General features: G+C 42.0%; 1 protein-coding gene and 1 long non-coding RNA gene across 7 annotated transcripts in view; one reads left to right on the top strand and one right to left on the bottom strand.

The window, feature by feature from the left end:
* The first annotated feature begins 3949 nt into the window (after positions 1 to 3949).
* Positions 3950 to 18654, top strand: part of LOC105354996 (CD209 antigen-like protein A) — a 45071-nt gene continuing 30366 nt past the window's right edge. For 5 of the 6 annotated variants that reach the window (XM_023959703.2, XM_023959705.2, XM_023959702.2 and 2 more), the window contains exons 1-3: positions 3951 to 4194; positions 4983 to 5096; positions 5251 to 5313. In XM_023959703.2, the coding sequence (XP_023815471.1) occupies positions 4032 to 4194; positions 4983 to 5096; positions 5251 to 5313 (340 nt within the window). In that variant the 5' untranslated portion in view covers positions 3951 to 4031. Of the gene's footprint in view, positions 4195 to 4982; positions 5097 to 5250; positions 5314 to 18654 lie in introns of all 6 variants that reach the window. The other variant, XM_023959706.2, reaches the window with a different exon arrangement.
* On the bottom strand, positions 6654 to 13850 carry LOC144995437 (uncharacterized). Its single transcript, XR_013658973.1, has 3 exons — positions 7940 to 13850; positions 7731 to 7860; positions 6654 to 7555 (listed from the first exon to the last, which is right to left on the bottom strand). It is a non-coding gene; the product is annotated as an uncharacterized LOC144995437 (long non-coding RNA).

The raw sequence follows: 18654 nt of genomic DNA, 5'->3' as shown, positions 1-18654 counted from the left end.
GAGAAATCCACCTTCTGCCACTTTTCCAGCGTCCATCCTTTTAGCAGGCTGTGGGCCTTGGCAAATGCCACACATTTTTTCAATTGCCTTTTGTTTGGTGCTGGTTTCTGGGCACTGATTCGACCATGGAGGCCATTTTGAGACAGAATTCTAAAAACTGTTCTGGTTGACACGGGGACTTGAGGTGACCAGGCCTGGTGGAGCTCTGCTGCAGTGGAAAAGGGGCTGGCCTTGGATTTTCCAACCACCAAAAGGTCCTCTCGAGCAGTTGTCTTGGGGGGTCTGCCGGACCTGGGCTTGTCAAAAACATCTCCAGTCTCTTCAAATCTTTTTCTTATTCTTTGTACTTGACGCTGAGACACATTGAAGGTGTCAGCCACCTCAGCAGTGGATCTGGTCTTCAGCCTCTTGCTAATCAACGCTTTGGTCTCAGGGTGACTCTTAGGCATGATGTCAGAGGTCAAGTTGCAGTTGATGTGAAGGCCTAGTGTGCTGGGGTTCTTTTTAGACACACCCACTAATTGATTGATCAGTAATTGATCACAGGTGAGGCTGTAATCTAGGATTGGGTGCATCATATGCAAGGTGACAAAACTTTTGTCTTGCCAAGATGTGACCTTTGTGTTCATTAAATGATCAATATTTCTTCAGTGAAGCAATTTTATTTTAGTATATTGAACATGATTTGGGAGCGTTTTAGCTTTCATATGAGACAATTCTAAAACCAATGGATTCAATAAAAGTGAGGTTATACGCTTTTGTTTCTACAAATGGATAAGCAACAAGACTTTGGTCAGGGACTCTATGGACCTACATGGTGTTTTTTCATTTATTGTTGCAGTTGTTGTTTCAGTGGTTTTTGTTCTTTCAATTGTTGTTTAGTGTGTGTATTTATTTATTTAGGTTAATTAATTTACTTAGTCCTGCAGGTTGCAGATGTTCTTCTGTTCTTTTATAATGTTGTTCTGTTAAACCTGAAGGTCACTTCTGCTGTTTAGATGTTTTTTTTTGCTGCTGCAGAGAAAATAACTTCCTCATCGTGGAATGAATAAAGTCTTACATTATCTTTCCATGAGACTGGATAGACATATATATCCAGTAAATGGATGTTTAAATACGTCGGCAGGTCTCTTCTCCTCAACTTCATTTCAAATTGACACATCATTTACATTTCAAGCCTGAACTGTTTTTTCTTGAACCTGGTAGTCATATCAGAGAAGTTGTGTAGAATGGAAAGCTGGAAACTGGTTTACTGAGGTTCAGAAAGGTCTCAGTCTCTGTTCTCACTAACTTTGTGTTGCAGCCAGAAAATTCTATGTTCATTTACTTTAATTAAGGCATGAAAGATGTGAAAAACATTTCTTATTTTAGTTATTTCCTATACTCTTTTATTTTGAAAAGACAGCAGTGTCTCCATGTTTGCAATGTGCGCATGTGCAGAATTGAGATGCGCTTTGATGTGGATGCCATCACGTTTTTCTTCTCTTGCTCTGGCTGCCTCAGAAGAAAGCACTAAATATAAAACATACAAAGTCCGGGTGAATAAAGTTGCCAAAAAGAAGACTAAGTCCTGTCTGTCTTCAAGGGTGCAACATTTGCTGATGTTTTCTCTGTCCTGAAAGAGTTAGCACCTCTGACAGATGCAACACTTTTTCTGTTTCTAGTCTTTTAGTGAGAACAGGAAACTCATGGAGAAAATAAAGAGAAGTAAACTACAGTCACTTTATTTTCAGTGACTTTATAATCACCCTGTTTGTTTTATTCTGTAATTTGAAGTTGATTCCCTGTTTAGACTGGAGTTCAAAGAGAAACGGAATTTCAATTTGTATGTATGTTAAAACATTGCAGAGATTGACAATAAAGTTTACTTTGACTTAAAATAAATAAATGAAATGTCCTAAACTAAACGTATTAAAACGTTTGGTCTAGTCTTCCTCCTCCTCAGAAAGGAGGAAGACAGAGTGAAGACACACAGGACATTCACTGTCCAGACTGTTTGAACCTCTGGTCCAGTGGACCCAAACAGCCTGGATGGAATATGAATGTGTAGGGGGGGTGTACAGCAGGGGGGTCAAACTCCAGGCCTGGGGGGCCGGCCTCCTGCTGGTTTTCCAGAAATCCTGCCTCATCTGCTGCTGATGACCTGGATCAGGTGTGTTTAGCCAATAAGGAGCTTCAACAGCAGGTTGGTTGGAAACATGTTGGACACCGGCCCCCCAGGCCTGGATTATGACCCCCCTTGCTTTAAATGCTGCAACTTGAAGGTTTTCCAACTCAAAGACCAGGCAGCACTGAAGGTTCCAGAGCATGCAACAGTCTTTGTTCTGCATGTTCTCCATGAGAAATGTAGATCTTCCCTCCATATGTCCAGCAAAGACCTATGAGGCATGCAAGTGTCACCACAAGCAGGTTGCTAAATTTGAAAGGTTCTTAAGCATCTAAAGCTAAATGACGTCATTCAGTTCAAAGGATGTTGCTATAGAGACATGTGTCACTTCAAACCACTGAAACCAAAGCTTCACACATTAATGACTGCTCAGTGGATTGATTGAATCTATCGTCACTGTGAATGCTGTCAAACTAAACAGCTTCTTCTTGATTTTTCTGATTTTTTGTTGCATTTATTACCTTGAAAGATTGGTGTGTGTTTTTCTAAACACGTTGGTGTGGCCCCCAACGCAAATATGCTCCATATGTCCAGCAAAGACCTATGAGGCATGCAAGTGTCACCACAAGCAGGTCACAGAATGGAATTGAAGCAGCAAACTTGTTGGCAGAAAGCTGCAGATGAACTGAGCTGCTGCTGCTATTTGCAGCCGTCTTTCTCAGAAACAGAAGGAATGGATCTAGAAATGACCAAACTGTTAACAGCACATTTCATTAGAAACCATTTCCTGTTAGAGTCAGACTGAAGAGATGGAAAAAACTGAACACAACTTCCCTAAAGTAATAGATCGCAGTCGTTAACTATATCATAATTACTTCTAGTAACAAATATAATCATATAATTTTTGTTCAAGGTTATATTTTGGTGGATTTTTCCAATCTATCAACATGCAGTTTAGCTGAAATGTTTTTTTACCAACAGTGGAGGAAATAAGTATTTGATTCTGTGCTGATTGTGTAGATTTGTCCATTTTAGAGGTTGATTTAGTCATTTAGTGAACTTATAGTACTGTTTACTTGAAGTCGCTCCAACATGATATAAATCATCTGCAACAACTAAAATCTCTGCTCTCCTTTGTAGTTCATGCTAGCATCCTTAAAGTAAATGAAGCATAAAGAAGCTTTAACAGAATAAACAGCTGCACTTGAGTCTGACTGTTTCAGACATTGAGAGACTACAATCCATGTGTTTGTGTGTCTGAATGTGGGAAAAAGGATTTGATAAGTGAGCTACGTATCAACAGTGTTCGTGCTGTGAGGCAAGAGTGCTGACCGCTACACCACAGTGCAGCTAACTGTGAAATATGAAGAACTAAAGTTCGGGCGGCCGTGGTGGAGAGGTAGGGCGGTCAACCCATGATCGTAAGGTTGCAGGTTCAATTCCCACCTTGCACGCCCATGTGTCAAAGTGTCCTTGGGGAAGACACTGAACCCCACCTTGCCTCTGGTGGTAGGCAGGCGCCTGTGTTTGGCAGCAGAGCGGCCACCAGTGTGTGAATGTGTGTGTGACTGTAAAGCACTTTGTCCTTGTAGGTAGAAAAGCCTTATATAAGAATACGCCATTTACCAAGTATGTTTAGTTTCTTTTAGAAAAAGTAACATTTCCTGTTAACATAGGAAGAGATTTTTAATACTTTGCTTTTGTAAAAACACATTTATTCTTATTTAGGAATTTTTCATCCAATTAAATGGAAACACTGTTTTTACACTTCAGTGCTGCTACTTCCTCAAAGTATTTTTATGGTTAAACAGGAAATCCTGTCTCCAGCTCAAATAGAGAAAATGTTTCACTTTCTGCAACATCTTCAGCCCACCTCTGAGTGATAACACAGCTGCAGCACCTCTTCTACTGCATCAGCCTTAAGATGGCCTCAGATATTTATGCCAAACCAGATTTCTCCAAGAAGGTCAGATACAACAGAAAGCAGCAAGAAGACACATCAGACTGGGAGGACTGTGAGGTGGAAATCTACAACGATGCATATGAATCTGTGGAGGACACCACCGGGGTTCAGTCACCAGAACAAGGTAAGAATGAACTCAATCTTCTGCATCCAGACATGCTGATCCAAATCTCAGTACCAGTTCAGCAAGAATTAGCATTTAGCATGGCTAGATTTGAACAAGGTTCTGAGTCAGGGGGGTCAGAATCCAGGCCTGGAGGGGTGATATCCAACATGTTTTCCAACCAACCTACCATTAAAGCTCCTCCACCTGATCCAGGTCATCAGGAACAGATAAGGCAGGATTTCTGGAAAACCAGCAGGAGGCCTGGAGTTTGACACCCCAAGAGCTTCAAAAATGGAAAAAGAAGCAATGGGAACAAGAGGCTGAACATTTTGAGCTGGAGCCTTTATTTAAAAAAACAATTGAACTGAGAAACCATCAGGATCCTTTGAAGAATTCAAAATGATCGTTTTATGAAGATCAACAGTCCTGCCACGATCAAAGAAATTCAGCTTTTTTCCTTCAAGAGATCCTGACAGGAAGATTTCTTATTGGAAAATAACTTGGAATGCATATTTCAATGTAAATTCTGTCTTTTAAAGGCTGTGGTCTTAAACTTTTGATCAGCTAATGAACAGTCAATTTCATTTAAATTGTTATTTTTAATAATTCAGCATCTTAAAATATGTGTTCTGTAGCTCCTCTTTCTTTTATGCATTTTGAAGCTCGATCTAGAACCTTGTTAAGGTCCAGCTGCACATTTTTTGCATTTTCTTAACTGGTCTTTAGATTTTGATCAGGAGTGTTTGATCAAAGAAAAATGGATTCTTCTCTGGAAGACAAGATCCCTCTTTATTTTTCTCTCATAGCTCCACAAACAGAGACGTGTCCTAAAGTCCAGAAAAGGTTCTGCAGATGTGAACAATGGCGTCTGTTGGTGCTGTGTACTGTCCTGTCAGCTGGATCCATCATTCTATCCTCATGTAAGATGAAATCTAACACCTCAACATCATAGTTTAGTTAAAAACTTCAAACTAGCAGCTCAGACTATTATTTTCTAATTTACTGAATGTTATCCTCACTTGAATTTATTTAACTTTTGTACGGTTTATTTAACCAAACAATACAATTTTCCAGACATGGTGGTCAACAATTACAATCTGCAGATGGAAGTGAAGGAGCTAAAGAAACACTCTGAAGGTGAGAAAAACATTAAAAACACCTAAACCATCTTTATGTTTGACTCTATTCTTGCATTAATTGCATTGATGCTTTGAAAATCTGTTTCTCCATATCTGCAACAGTAATAGTTCTACAAAGTGGTCATCACCAAATTTAACCATTCTTTGTCTGCATATGTGGGTGAAGGTTCTCATTCATCCATTGTCTAGACCAGGGGTGCTCATTACGTCGATCCTGATCGACCGGTCGATCTTCAAGGACAAGAGGGTAGATCGCGGGCCAGAAAAGATATAAAAAAAATCCACCAGCCAATCAAAATCCTCACTGAGAAGTACGGGACTTGATTGACATGTAGATTGGCCAATCGGACATCCTCTGAAACATACATCATTGCAGTCGCGTGTTTAAAAACACTGAGCGCAAACTCTGTCATCAGAAAGTCGCTTTCTGCCCCGCGGCACGGCAGAGGACCCCTCCGGACAACCGGAGTGTTTATTGAAGCCGTCCCGCGTGTCTCTTCCTGCTATCAGCTATGAGGTGCCGTGTAGGACATTATTCAGAATTAGCATTCATAAACACATGTGAAATCTCTCACACACACTAGTGAAATGCTCTCACACACACTACTGAAAATGCTCTCACATACACATGTGAAAATTTCAATAGAAACGGAAGGCATTTCAGTAGAAACGTTTTTTTTTTTACTTTATTGTTAGAAACGAAGTTGGTCGACTGAAGGCATTTCAGTGGAAATGAACCTGTGTCCGAATTCCTGCCCTGATCCCTAACTACTAAAACCTTATATAGTGCAGAACTATATAGTTCTATATAGTTCTCTGAATTTAAAAGCAATTCAGACACCCGTGCTCAGTACTTTTTTCTTTTGGGTGTTGTTCATAACGCGCTTGACACGGAAACAAAGTGGCGCATTACCGCCACCACCTGGTCTGGAGGCGACTACTCCTATTTAACGCGGAGAATGACACTTATTTGTCAGAGTAAAAACATAATAAATATGAACATTTTACAAAGACTATTTATGAATCTGCTGTGTTCTGATCATGGAAAACGTGACTGATTTATAAATAATTAAATTACAAACCCTTTGGTGTTGATTTAATGTATTTGTTCATAAATAAACCCCCAAGTTATTTTTTCATGCCAATATTTATTTTGTTTTTGTGCCGCTGAACGATTAACGGGCTCTTGCAAGGAGGCATTTTTTTCTGTAGTTTTCTTACACCTTACTAAAAATGGCTTTGAATATGAATCTGCCCGTGTTCATGGCAATAATTCAACCGTTTTTCGTGAGATCAAACTGAAAACGAGCAGATATGCAGCATCACAGGAAAGCAAGGACAAGCAGACATCTCAGAAGATTTCCTCTGGATGCCCTGACCAGACAGAATAACTTGTGAGTTAAACTTAAAGCTTTTTTTTTAGTTAAACTTAAACTTTAACTTAAACTTTGTTACTAATCATGCTCAAGGTTACACAGTCTGCTGGGTAAGAGTTTAACATTCTTTTTCAAGTGAGTTGTGTAGTCCAATTACATGAAACACTTGTGAGTTCAAAGTTTAGAATTTTTTATTCAGAGTCAAACCATATCACTTGTTTTAAACAAAAACAAAAGAAAAACTTTCATTTTTAAAAGTTTAAATGAAAATCCAAAAACCCAGCCAAATAAAAATCACGAGATTTTCCAGAATTAATAAATACTTCATAATCTAAAATGTAAGACATCAAAATAAATAGAAACATTAAAAAAATGTGATTTAATTTCCTCAATGAAATAATTAATGTTGCATTTTCCAGGGTCTTCCACGTCTCTACTGCTTTACCAACACAAAGGTGTCTGTCCTGGCCCTTTACGCTGACAGTCAGTCCGACACAAGACTGGATTTTCGGTTGACCCGCAGGACCATCGAGCATCTGGGTCGATGGTCCTGAAGCATCAGCTTCGGGTTCCTCACACTCTGGGGGGTCACAGGAGACTGACGTCCTGGTGTTTCTTTTCTGGCTGGCGTGTGGCACATCTTACAGTGTGGTAGCCAGAGTCTTTGACATGACACGGTCCACCGTGAGCGATGTTGTCCACAGGACGGCAGACCGCATCCTCCAGCTGATCAGCAGGGTCACCCAGCTTCCCAGTGGGAATGAACTACCATAAGTCGCCTCTGGATTTTAGCAGCTCGCTTGGTCTTTCTCCTTCCAAAGGGTCACAAGGAGCATTGATGGCTGCCACATAAGAATAAAGGCCCTAAAAGAAAATGCAGCTTGTTATTTTAACAGGAAGCTTTTTTATTCCATTAAAATGCATGCTGTATGTGACTCTAATGCCAAATTTATAGATATTTTTGTTGGGAATCCAGGATCAATCCATGATTCACGGGTTCTACGTAAAAGCCCAATTTATGTAAATCAAACAAACCCACCTGAAGGATCCTTTTGGGTGATGGTGGGTATCCCTGCATTGCACATTCCATCATGCTGCTGACACCCTACAGGGAACCCATGAGGAATGCCATTGAGGCAGTTACAACCAGAACCACTCCAGAACACGCTCTGTTGTGAAGAGAGCATTTGGCATGATAAAGATGAGGAGGAGAGCAATATTTCTGGGGGCACTGGAAGTAAAACCAACCTTTGCAATGAAAATCATTGCCTGCAGTTCAATTCTGCACATTCTGTGCATCAGCAAAGGCGACTGCTTAGCCAGAGATGTTGAGCCACAGCAGGACAACACCAGGAACATGCAGGACGAGCAGAGTCACGTCTGTCTGCAAGGACAAATCTTTGCTTTCCTTTCAGCTCCAACTGTGACACACATGACTCTAAAAGACCAGGATTATTGTTAACATGTATAAAAATAAATATTAACATATAAAACGAAATTCTAAATATGTACATCTGATATTTATATGAAAATCCTTTTGAGATTGTTAAAAATAGCTCAGATTTAAATAATACATGTAAATTATTCATTTTTGTTCATACATTTATTAAACAAATTGGAAAAACAATGGCTGCATTACATTTTAAACAATAATTTCAACTCAAGTAAACTTAACAAACTCTCCTGTCGCTGTTCCTCCCTTCTAGCCCTTTCCTCCCCTCTCTTCTGGGTCTTTAACATAAACCTTTAACCCAGTACGACAACGATTAACCGTTTATTAAAATGAAGTCAAATCTGATCATGTGTCTCTACCCATCTGGCACGAGCTAGCTTGAAAACAAACAGGCTATCTTTCTCCATCCGCAAATGGATCGGATTTTCCTCATCCTTGTCTGTCCCTACATATATGAACACATTTAAAACATGTGTTAATAACTTGTGACTACGGTTAGAAGTCACTGCTTTTTGATGTAATATCTAGCGTTTGTTTTTAGCCTTCGGCGCTAATTCGCGTTAGCGTTAGCTTTAGGCAAGGCAAGGCAAGGCAAGTTTATTTGTATAGCACAATTCGTACACAAAGTAATTCAAGGTGCTTCACAAAACAGAAAAATGCATTAAAATCACAATACATCATAGAAATAATCAACATAAAATTTACTTTAAAAGAAAAGGAAAAAAAAAAAAAGATTTAAAAAGAAAGGAAGGAAAGAAAGGTACAGATAGGACTTTTCAGTCATATACACGGCTAAACGGAAATGTTTTAAGTCTAGATTTGAACATGAACACAGAAGAGGCCTGTCTTACGACTTCAGGGAGGCTGTTCCAGATTTTAGCTGCAGAATATTGAAACGCTGATTCCCCTTGTTTAGTTCTGACTCTGGGAATCAACAGGAGGCCGGTCCCTGAGGTCCTCAGAGTACGAGATGGTTTATATGGCACTAACATGTCAGAGATGTACTTTGGTGCGTGGCCATGGAGAGACTTGTACACAAGCAGAGCTGCTTTGAAGTCTATTCTTTGAGGTACAGGGAGCCAGTGCAAAGACCTGAGCACAGGACTAATGTGATCATACTTCCTGGTTTTGGTCAGGACTCGAGCAGCAGCATTCTGGATGTACTGAAGCTGTTTTACAGCTCGTTTGGACAGGCCGGTGAGCAGGCCGTTACAGTAGTCTAACCTACTGGAGACAAATGCATGGATAAGTATCTCCAGGTCTCGCTTTGAGATTATGTTTTTGATTTTGGCAATGTTTTTCAGGTGGTAAAATGCTGCTGATGTTACTGACTTGATATGGCTGTTAAAGTTCAGGTCAGAGTCCATGATTACCCCTAGATTTCTGACTTGATTTGAGGGTTTAAGAGACAGAGAATGAAGGTAGCTGCTGACAATTTCTCTTTGTTTCTGTGGGCCAAAAACAATAACTTCGGTCTTGTCTGAGTTTAGCTGGAGAAAGTTGTTCTGCATCCACGCGCTGATCTGTTGGAGGCAGTGGTTGAGAGAATCCACCGGCCCATATTCACCTGTTGTCAGTGACACATAGATCTGAGTATCATCTGCATAGTTGTGATAAGATATGTTATTACTGCGTATTAACTGCCCTAGTGGCAGCATGTAGAGGTTGAACAGAAGGGGTCCCAGGATCGATCCCTGGGGCACACCACAATTCAAGCCCATGTAGTCTGAGACACAACTCCCAATTTCAACAAAATATTTCCTGTCTTCTAGATAAGACTTGAGCCAACTTAGGGCAGATCCAGAGATGCCAACCCAGTCTTGGAGTCTGTGCAAAAGGATCCCATGATCAACAGTATCAAAGGCAGCGCTCAGGTCTAGCAGGATTAAGACAGAGACTTTTCCATCATCAGTGTTCAGGCGGATGTCATTGGTTACCTTGATAAGAGCAGTTTCTGTGCTATGATGGGGTCTAAAACCTGACTGGAAAACATCAAACGAATTGTTTAATAAGAGAAAGTCAGTGAGCTGTTGGTAGACAACTTTTTCAAGGACTTTTCCTAAAAATGGCAGATTAGAGATAGGTCTGTAATTATTCAGTACAGTGGGATCAAGACCGCTCTTTTTCAGGAGGGGTTTAATGACTGCAGTTTTTAAGGCCTCTGGAAATATTCCAGATTGAAGAGACATGTTAACTATTTGAGTAATTGATGGCAACACGCTGTTCAAGACAGACTTTAGAAATATAGTGGGTAACACATCAAGGCAGCATGTAGACGAGCTCAGACGGGTGATGGTCTCTTGGACAGTTTGGTCAGTGACAGGTACAAAGTGAGTCAGCTTAGAGTGAGTAGGTGGCCGTTCGATAGTTATATGTGTTGTGGAGTTGATGGCTTTTTTAATGCCCTGAACCTTGTCATTGAAAAATACAGCAAACTCATTACATTTAGGTGTACAAGCCAATTCTATTGGTAGCTGGGTTGGAGGGTTAGTTAATCTGTTAACTGTTGTGAACAGGATACGAGAGTTGCTGCTGCAACTTCCAATTATTTCAGAGAAGTACCTTTCCCTTGTTCTGCATAAGATCTGGTTATAAGCGTACAACTCCGCCTTATATATTCCATAATGAACCTCGAGTTTTGACTTGCGCCACTGTCGTTCAGCTCTGCGGCACTGTTGTTTCTGTGCCCTGACTAGATCATCATTCCTCCAGGGAGCTTTCTGTCTATGTTTTCTCAATTGAACTTTCATAGGGGCAATGGCATCCAGAACATTCAAGATGCTAGAAGTAACAGAATTCAGCATTTCATTAACATTGGCACCAGAGACGTTTTCAGGGTTTATCATTTCTACAAACTGTGCCCTAGTGCTCTCATTTATTTGTCTCCTTTGGACAACTGCAGGGCCAGGCGGTGGTTTGGGAGCAACAGACAGGTCAAAGAATACACAGAAATGATCAGAGAGGGCGACATCAACCACACTGACATTGTAAATAGTAACCCCCCTTGTGATGAGCAGGTCCAGAGTGTGCCCTCTGCTGTGGGTGGGGCAACTCACATGCTGAATTAGACCAAAGGTTTCAAGGACAGCATTGAGCTCTTTTGCATTTCTGTCATTGACATTGTCAACATGAACATTAAAATCACCTGTAATGACTAGACCATCAAAGTCTGTGCACACAACTGAGAGCATTTCAGTGAAATCATCAATAAAACTTTGGCTGTGCTGAGGAGGTTTGTACATAACTATGCAGAGTAAGGGAGGAGTTTGTTTTAACTCAATCTTAAAGGACACATACTCAAATGATGAAAACACACCAAATGATAGTCTGCGGGTTGCAATATTATCTCTAAACAGTGCAGAAACGCCTCCACCCTTTTTATTTTCTCGTATTTCCGATTCATGTTTGTAGTTGGGGGGAGTTGATTCGACTAGAACTATGTTTCCTGTGTTTTTGTCAAGCCATGTTTCAGTTAAAAACATAAAATCAAGATTAAAAGAAGAGATAAGATTATTGATTAAAAATGATTTGTTGCATAAAGATCTGACATTGAGTGCAGCAAGTTTGAGATTAGTTTCCTTGGGACTGGTCAAAACCTTCTTGCAAGGGATGTGAACTAGATTTCTTTGATTGGACAGTCTAACTGCCCTTTTTTGCATTCTACGTGGTGCAACTACAGGTATAGCACCAGAAGGAAGCTGTTCATCACAGGGCCCCAGTTTGACATAACCTTTCCTAGGACACTGGGGGCCCGTTTCATCCTAGCTCCGGGGAATAGCACGTCTAGAGGCGCGCAGGAGAGGTCGAGTTGAGGGTAGTTTGGGTGATGGACCGGGAGGAGTGGGAGCTGGACGGGATTTGGGTGAACGACGGAGGGGGCGTGTTGGAGGGGGTTTGGATGAAGGCCGTGTTGGAGGGACTTTGGGTGAAGGATGAGGAGGGGGGATGAGGAGCTTTAGCATTACTGAAATTGATGAGCTTCAAAACAATCTAGGTTGTTGATTGAGGAATATAACATATTAAACACATCATCTTAAGTATTTACAAATATATTTATATATATATGTGACGTCATTTCCGGGTGAGCTATTCCCAGTGCTAGTTGTGTGACTGCTGTCCTCTTGTTTGGCATTAGCCTTACTACTATTGCTTACTCTAAGGGTTATCTGGGTTAATATTCACATCTAGTACCTTTTATTAGCGAATCCACCACTGTTAAACCGCTTGCTGTTCACTTTTCTCATTTTGCTAAATAAACCACTTCTCTTTACTTAAACACCGCTAGCCTTAGCTTAGAACCTAGTATGGCCACCACCACTCCTTCCGCCTCTCCTCCTCTCTCCTGCCCCATGTGCCATATGTTTAGTGATGACCCTGCCTCCTTTAGTGAAGATAGGGGTAGGTGTGTTAAGTGTAGTCTTGTGTTAGACTTGGAGGCCAGGCTGGAGCAGTTAGAAGCGCGGCTCCGCACAGTGGAAGCTAAGCCGGCTAGCCAGGTCGTTACTCGTAGCGCGGGCCGCGCTACCAGGGCTAACTTAGTTAGCACCCCAGCGCCCTCCCAACAGCCGGGAGACAGTCAGGGGTTTGTACCGGTTGGGAGGAAACATAGTGCTAAACGCAAAAACTTAGAGCACCCGAGACTCCACGTTAGTAATAGGTTCTCCCCCCTCAGCGACACACCCGCTGAACACTCAACTCTGGTTATAGGCTCTTCTGAAGTTAGAAACCTGGAGCTCCCAGCGGCTACAGTCAGGTGTTATCCGGGGGCCAGAGTTGGTGACATCGAGGGGAACCTTAGGATGTTAGCTCAGAGTAAGTCCAGGTTCCGTCGAGTCGTGATTCACGCAGGCGGTAATGATGCCCGACGGAGACAGTCAGAGGTGGTTAAGTTAAACGTAGCTTCGGTGTGTAAACTGGCTAAGACGATGTCCGACACTGTAATTTTCTCTGGTCCCCTGCCGAACTTAGTCAGTGATGAAATGTACAGCCGCTTTTCATCATTTAACCGCTGGCTTTCTAGATGGTGCCCAGAAAACGGCGTTGGTTTTGTGGATAACTGGAGCGCGTTTTGGGGGAAGCCCGGTCTCATGCGGAGAGACGGCGTCCATCCCACCCGGGACGGTGCCGCTCTTCTTTCTAGAAACATTTCTGCTAGCCTTAGTCTGTTAACCTGACAATCCAGAGACGAGACCCGGGCGCAGAGCAGCAGTGTAAAACGCTCCTCTGAGCCTCCCTTAGGGTTAGTGCCGGTGCAAAACCCATGCAGGGAAAGTCAAGCAGGTCCTAGCTTTAGCTTATGTGCTGAAAGACAAATGAAAGGAGCGCGTCATAGAAACCTTAAAGTGACAGACAGCAGTTCTCACAAGCAGAATTATGATGTCATTAAATGCGGTTTATTAAACATTCGATCCATTTCCTCCAAGTCCCTCTTAGTCAATGAGTTAATTACTGATAACAATCTTAGTCTTTTAGCCTTAACAGAAACTTGGCTCCATCAGGATGACTATGTTAGATTGAATGAAGCAACCCCCCCCACTTATGCTAACTATCAGAAATCCAGGATTTCAGGGAAAGGAGGTGGTTTGGCAGTAATATCACAGTCTAGCTTACTTCTCAGCCCTAAAGTTAAAAATGCTTATAATTCATTTGAAAACATCATATTGTCTTTAAGTCACCCTAACAGGAAAACTCGAAAACCTGTTTTACTCATAATTATTTATCGCCCCCCCGGCCCATATTCAGAATTTTTAACTGAGTTTTCCGACTTCCTATTGACTATTGTCTTAGATTCTGATCAAATTATAATATTAGGGGATTTTAATATTCATGTTGATGACCCCAGTGACTGTCTAGGAAAGGCTTTTGCAGCTTTATTAGATGATGTTGGTTTCACCCAAAGTGTGAATGAACCCACTCACTGTCATAAGCACACCCTGGACCTTGTTCTAACCCATGGGATAGAGATCAACCAGCTGAGTGTCCTTCCTCTTAACCCCATCATTTCTGATCACTTTATGATTACCTTCCAGTTTAGATTAGAACATCCTTCTGCCCCAGTGAATAAGAAACAGCTTAGAAGAACCTTAACTGACCGTTCTGTGTCTGAGTTTAAACACACAGTTCAGCCAGTACTTAGTGATATTCTGAGAAAATACTCTGAGTCCAGCTCCCATAGCATCAGTCCTAGTATAAATGACCACTTTGTTAATGATGCCTTACAAGCCCTCAGGAGTACACTCGATGTTGTTGCCCCCTTGAAACCTAAGTTCGTCAGACAAAACCGAGTAGCACCGTGGTTTAACGCTGAAACTCGTTCTCTTAAACAAGAAACCCGTAAGTTGGAAAGAGAATGGCGCCGCTCCGGTTCAGAGCAGTCTCTGGATATCTGGAAACATAGCCTATTAAATGATAAAAAAGCTCTGCGTAGAGCTAGAAGCCAGTACTATTCAACCTTAATATCAGAGAATGGAAACAATCCAAGATTTCTTTTTAGCACTATTGCTAAATTAACTCGCAGTCAGAGCTCAGTAGAACCACATGTTCCTGTTTCTCTCAGCTCTGATGATTTTCTTACATTTTTCGACAGTAAAATCTCAAATATTAGACATAAGTTAAATCAAGTTATTCCTACTATCAGCCCAGAACAGGCTGAAGCGGTAGAAATGGAGGCATCCATAGAAACCTCTGTAACATTAGACTGCTTCACTGCTGTGGATCAAGCGGAAATAACATCAATTATTACGTCCTCCAAATCCTCAACGTGTCTGTTAGACCCAATTCCCACTAGACTTTTTAAAGAAACTTTTCCCCTAATTAATGATCCCATATTAACAATGATAAATGCCTCTCTGGAAACGGGTTACGTGCCACAGTCTTTTAAATATGCAGTTGTTAAACCTCTTCTGAAAAAGCCCAGTTTGGATCCTAGCATCTTGGCCAACTATAGACCGATATCAAACCTGCCCTTTATTTCTAAAATCCTAGAAAGAGTTGTAGTTAAGCAGCTTTACTGCCACCTACAGGACAACAGCCACTTTGAAGACTTTCAGTCGAGGTTTAGACCTCACCACAGTACGGAAACTGCACTAGTTAGAGTCTCTAATGACCTGCTATTGGCCTCAGAAAAGGGACTACTTTCTATTCTGGTCCTGTTGGACCTCAGTGCTGCCTTTGACACTATCGACCACGGTATTTTACTCCATAGATTAGAGCAGGACATAGGGATCAGAGGATCTGCTCTCCAGTGGTTTAAATCCTATCTGTCTGATAGGTATCAGTTCGTTAATGTAAATGGCCATTCCTCTCAGTGCACTCGAGTCAACTATGGAGTCCCACAGGGCTCAGTCTTGGGACCGATCCTGTTTACGCTTTATATGCTACCCCTAGGAAACATAATCAGGAACCACAGCATTAATTTTCATTGTTATGCCGACGATACGCAGTTGTATTTATCCATGAAGCCTGACCAGAATGACCAGATAGAGAAACTGAACGCCTGCATCAGTGACATCAAGACCTGGATGACAATTAATTACCTCCTCTTGAACCCAGAAAAAACTGAGGTCATTATACTTGGTCCTAAAAACCTCAGAGATGCTCTGTCTGCTCAGATAGTCTCCCTGGATGGTATAAGTATAGCCCCCAATTCCACAGTTAGAAACCTTGGGGTTTTACTTGACCAGGATTTATCATTTAAGGCTCACATATCTCAGGCGTGTAGAACTGCCTTTTTTCACCTGCGGAATATTGTTAAGATCAGAAATATACTTTCTAAGAGTGATGCTGAAAAACTCATCCATGCATTTGTTACGTCGAGGCTGGATTACTGTAACTCCTTGTTAGCAGCGTGTCCTAAGAGTTCCTTAAGAAGTCTCCAGCTTGTTCAGAACGCAGCTGCTAGATTGTTAGCTGGAACCAGCAGAAGAGATCACATCACTCCTGTGTTAGTTTCGCTCCATTGGCTCCCAGTTGATTCTAGAATCAAGTTCAAGATCCTCCTCTTAACCTATAAGGCCTTACATGGAATGGCCCCGTCCTATATTAAGGACCTCATAGTCCCTTACCAACCAATCAGAACACTTCACTCGCAAAATGCAGGACTGCTTGTGGTTCCTAGAATTAGTAAAAGTACGGTTGGAGGTAGAGCGTTTAGCCACCAAGCCCCTGTCTTATGGAATAAACTCCCAGCTCATGTAAGAGAGGCCGACTCAGTTTCTACATTCAAAGCTAGACTGAAAACATTCCTCTTTGGACAGGCTTATTGTCAGACTAGTTAGTATTCAGAGATTATTTAACTTAATGTTAGTTTGTTTAAATTAAACTTAATAATAACTATTTCTTTTAAAAGGCTGCTAGAAGTTGAAGCTGGGGTAACTATGGTGCACTGGGGTTCTGTCCTCTTTCCTTTTTTACTTCTACCCTTCCTCTCCTCTATTCTTGATCATAATTTATCATTTAGTTCTCCATGCCTCTGTTTGGTGCAGTGCGATTCATGTATTGTCCCTCTTTTCCTCTCCCCTCCTGGGGAGTGGGAGTGCTTCCAGACTCCAGTTGGCTCATCCGTGCTCCAGTTCCTGACCGTTTACCTCGCCTTTGCTCCTGCTCCTACACCTGGCTGTGGATCCTGCCTCTGGCTCATCTCTGGCTCGTCTCTGCTCTGTACCTGACCGAGTACCTCGTCTCTGCTCCTGCTCCTACACCTGGCTGTGGTTCCTGTCTCCGGCTCGACTCGCGCCTTTGACTGTCCCCACAGCCACGGCTGGATGAAGCTCGTCTGCTGGACTTTTATATATGTAGTTGTAGATTTAGATAAGTTAATTCTTCTCTAAGAGTTCTGGTAAATCGCCTGTCTGTCCTGGGGGAGGATCCCTCCTTCATGTGGGCACCCCTGAGGTTTCTTCGTTTTTTCCGGAATCCGGTTTTTTTGGGAGTTTTTCCTTACCGCGAAGGGGGGTCTAAGGGCAGGGATGCCAGTATAGCTTAGTCAGTTTGTTAGTTCATTTTAGTATTTTTCTATTGAACTCTTTGTATTCGTGATCCTTTTGATTTCATGTTTTACTTTGAAGCCCATCGAGACGACTGTTGTTGTGATTTTGGGCTATACAAATAAAATTGAAATTGAAATTGAAATATTTTACAACAGATACTGGATATTTTTTTAATATACTTACACGTTTCGGTGGTTTTCCTTGTGCAACCGGCTGCCATTTTCGAATGATTCAGACGAATGATTATCTCGCGATAATCAGCCAACTTCCGTTTCTACTGAAATGCCTTCCGTTTCTGTCGAAAATTTCAGTAGTGTATGTGAGAGGATTTTCACATGTGTATGTGAGAGCATTTTCACATGTGTATGTGAGAGCGTTTTCGATAGTGTATGTGAGAGCATTTTCAGTAGTGTATGTGAGAGCATTTTCAGTAGGGTAAGACCCTTAACGTTAATGCCTACCTCACAACATGAGAGACAATGAATCACATGTCATGCCGGCTCAGACGTCGCCCGGCCAAACAAGGTCTGCGTCAGGTGTTGAGGAACCAGAGCACCCTGATGGAAAGTGGGCTACTGGAACAAGACGGAAATGGACTAAATGTGAGAACAAGGTTCTGTTAGAATGCTACTACTCAAGTAATCCCACCCAGAGGGGTTACATGCAGAGAATGTGGAATGAATGGATGCTTCGAAACCCACAATCAAGGCTAACTGCCAAACAACTGGTAGCCCAATGCTCTAACATCCAGAAACGGCAACTCCTATCACAACTTGAGATTGAAGCGATACAATACAATGCCACGGGAGAGCCAGAACAACAGGTCAGAGAGGAGATATGCCACACTTCCACCCTGAGATTGGGTACACTGCCCCAACAACCACAATTACACTGAGCGAGGCAGCAACTGACCTGAAAGACAAGATCATGTCTACAATGAACACTAGGCTACCCCGACACCAACTACAACGGTTAAGTGACGTACCTGAAAGTCTACTGGAAACTGTGAATGAAGCATTGAGGGCAATTCCTACCACAAACATTACAGAAACCAATGAACTGGTTTACACTTCAGCAGCAGTGATCCTTGAGATGCTTGGCTATAAGAGCAACCATGGAAGAAAACAGTACCCACCATGGAAGCAACGGTTAGAGGCCAAAATCAAGGCAACTCGGAAGGATGTGAATAAGCTGAAAGAGGCTCAAAGAGGTACAATGAGAAAGCAAGTACCTAAGAGATACAGCCAGATGCCCATACCTGAAGCACTGGAAACTGCCAAACAAAGGCTCCCAGCCTTGAGCAGCCGCCTAAAGAGGTACACAAGAGACAATGAAGCCAGACGAATAAACAGGCTCTTCGCAACTCAACCTGCAAAAGTGTACGCTCAGTGGCAGGGTCAAAACAGCCGAGCAGACCCACCAAGGCTAGAAACTGAAAAGTATATGGGAGAAAGAGACAGCACAAAACAGCAATGCTCAGTGGCTGGTCTCTCTGAGAAAAGAACATAGCAACCTCCCTGAAC

The sequence above is a fragment of the Oryzias latipes genome, chromosome 11 (assembly GCF_053564925.1).
Source record: "Oryzias latipes strain Hd-rR chromosome 11, Olatipes_Hd-rR_3.1".
Classification (NCBI taxonomy): domain Eukaryota; kingdom Metazoa; phylum Chordata; class Actinopteri; order Beloniformes; family Adrianichthyidae; genus Oryzias; species Oryzias latipes.
This window is presented reverse-complemented; position numbering and strand designations above follow the sequence as displayed.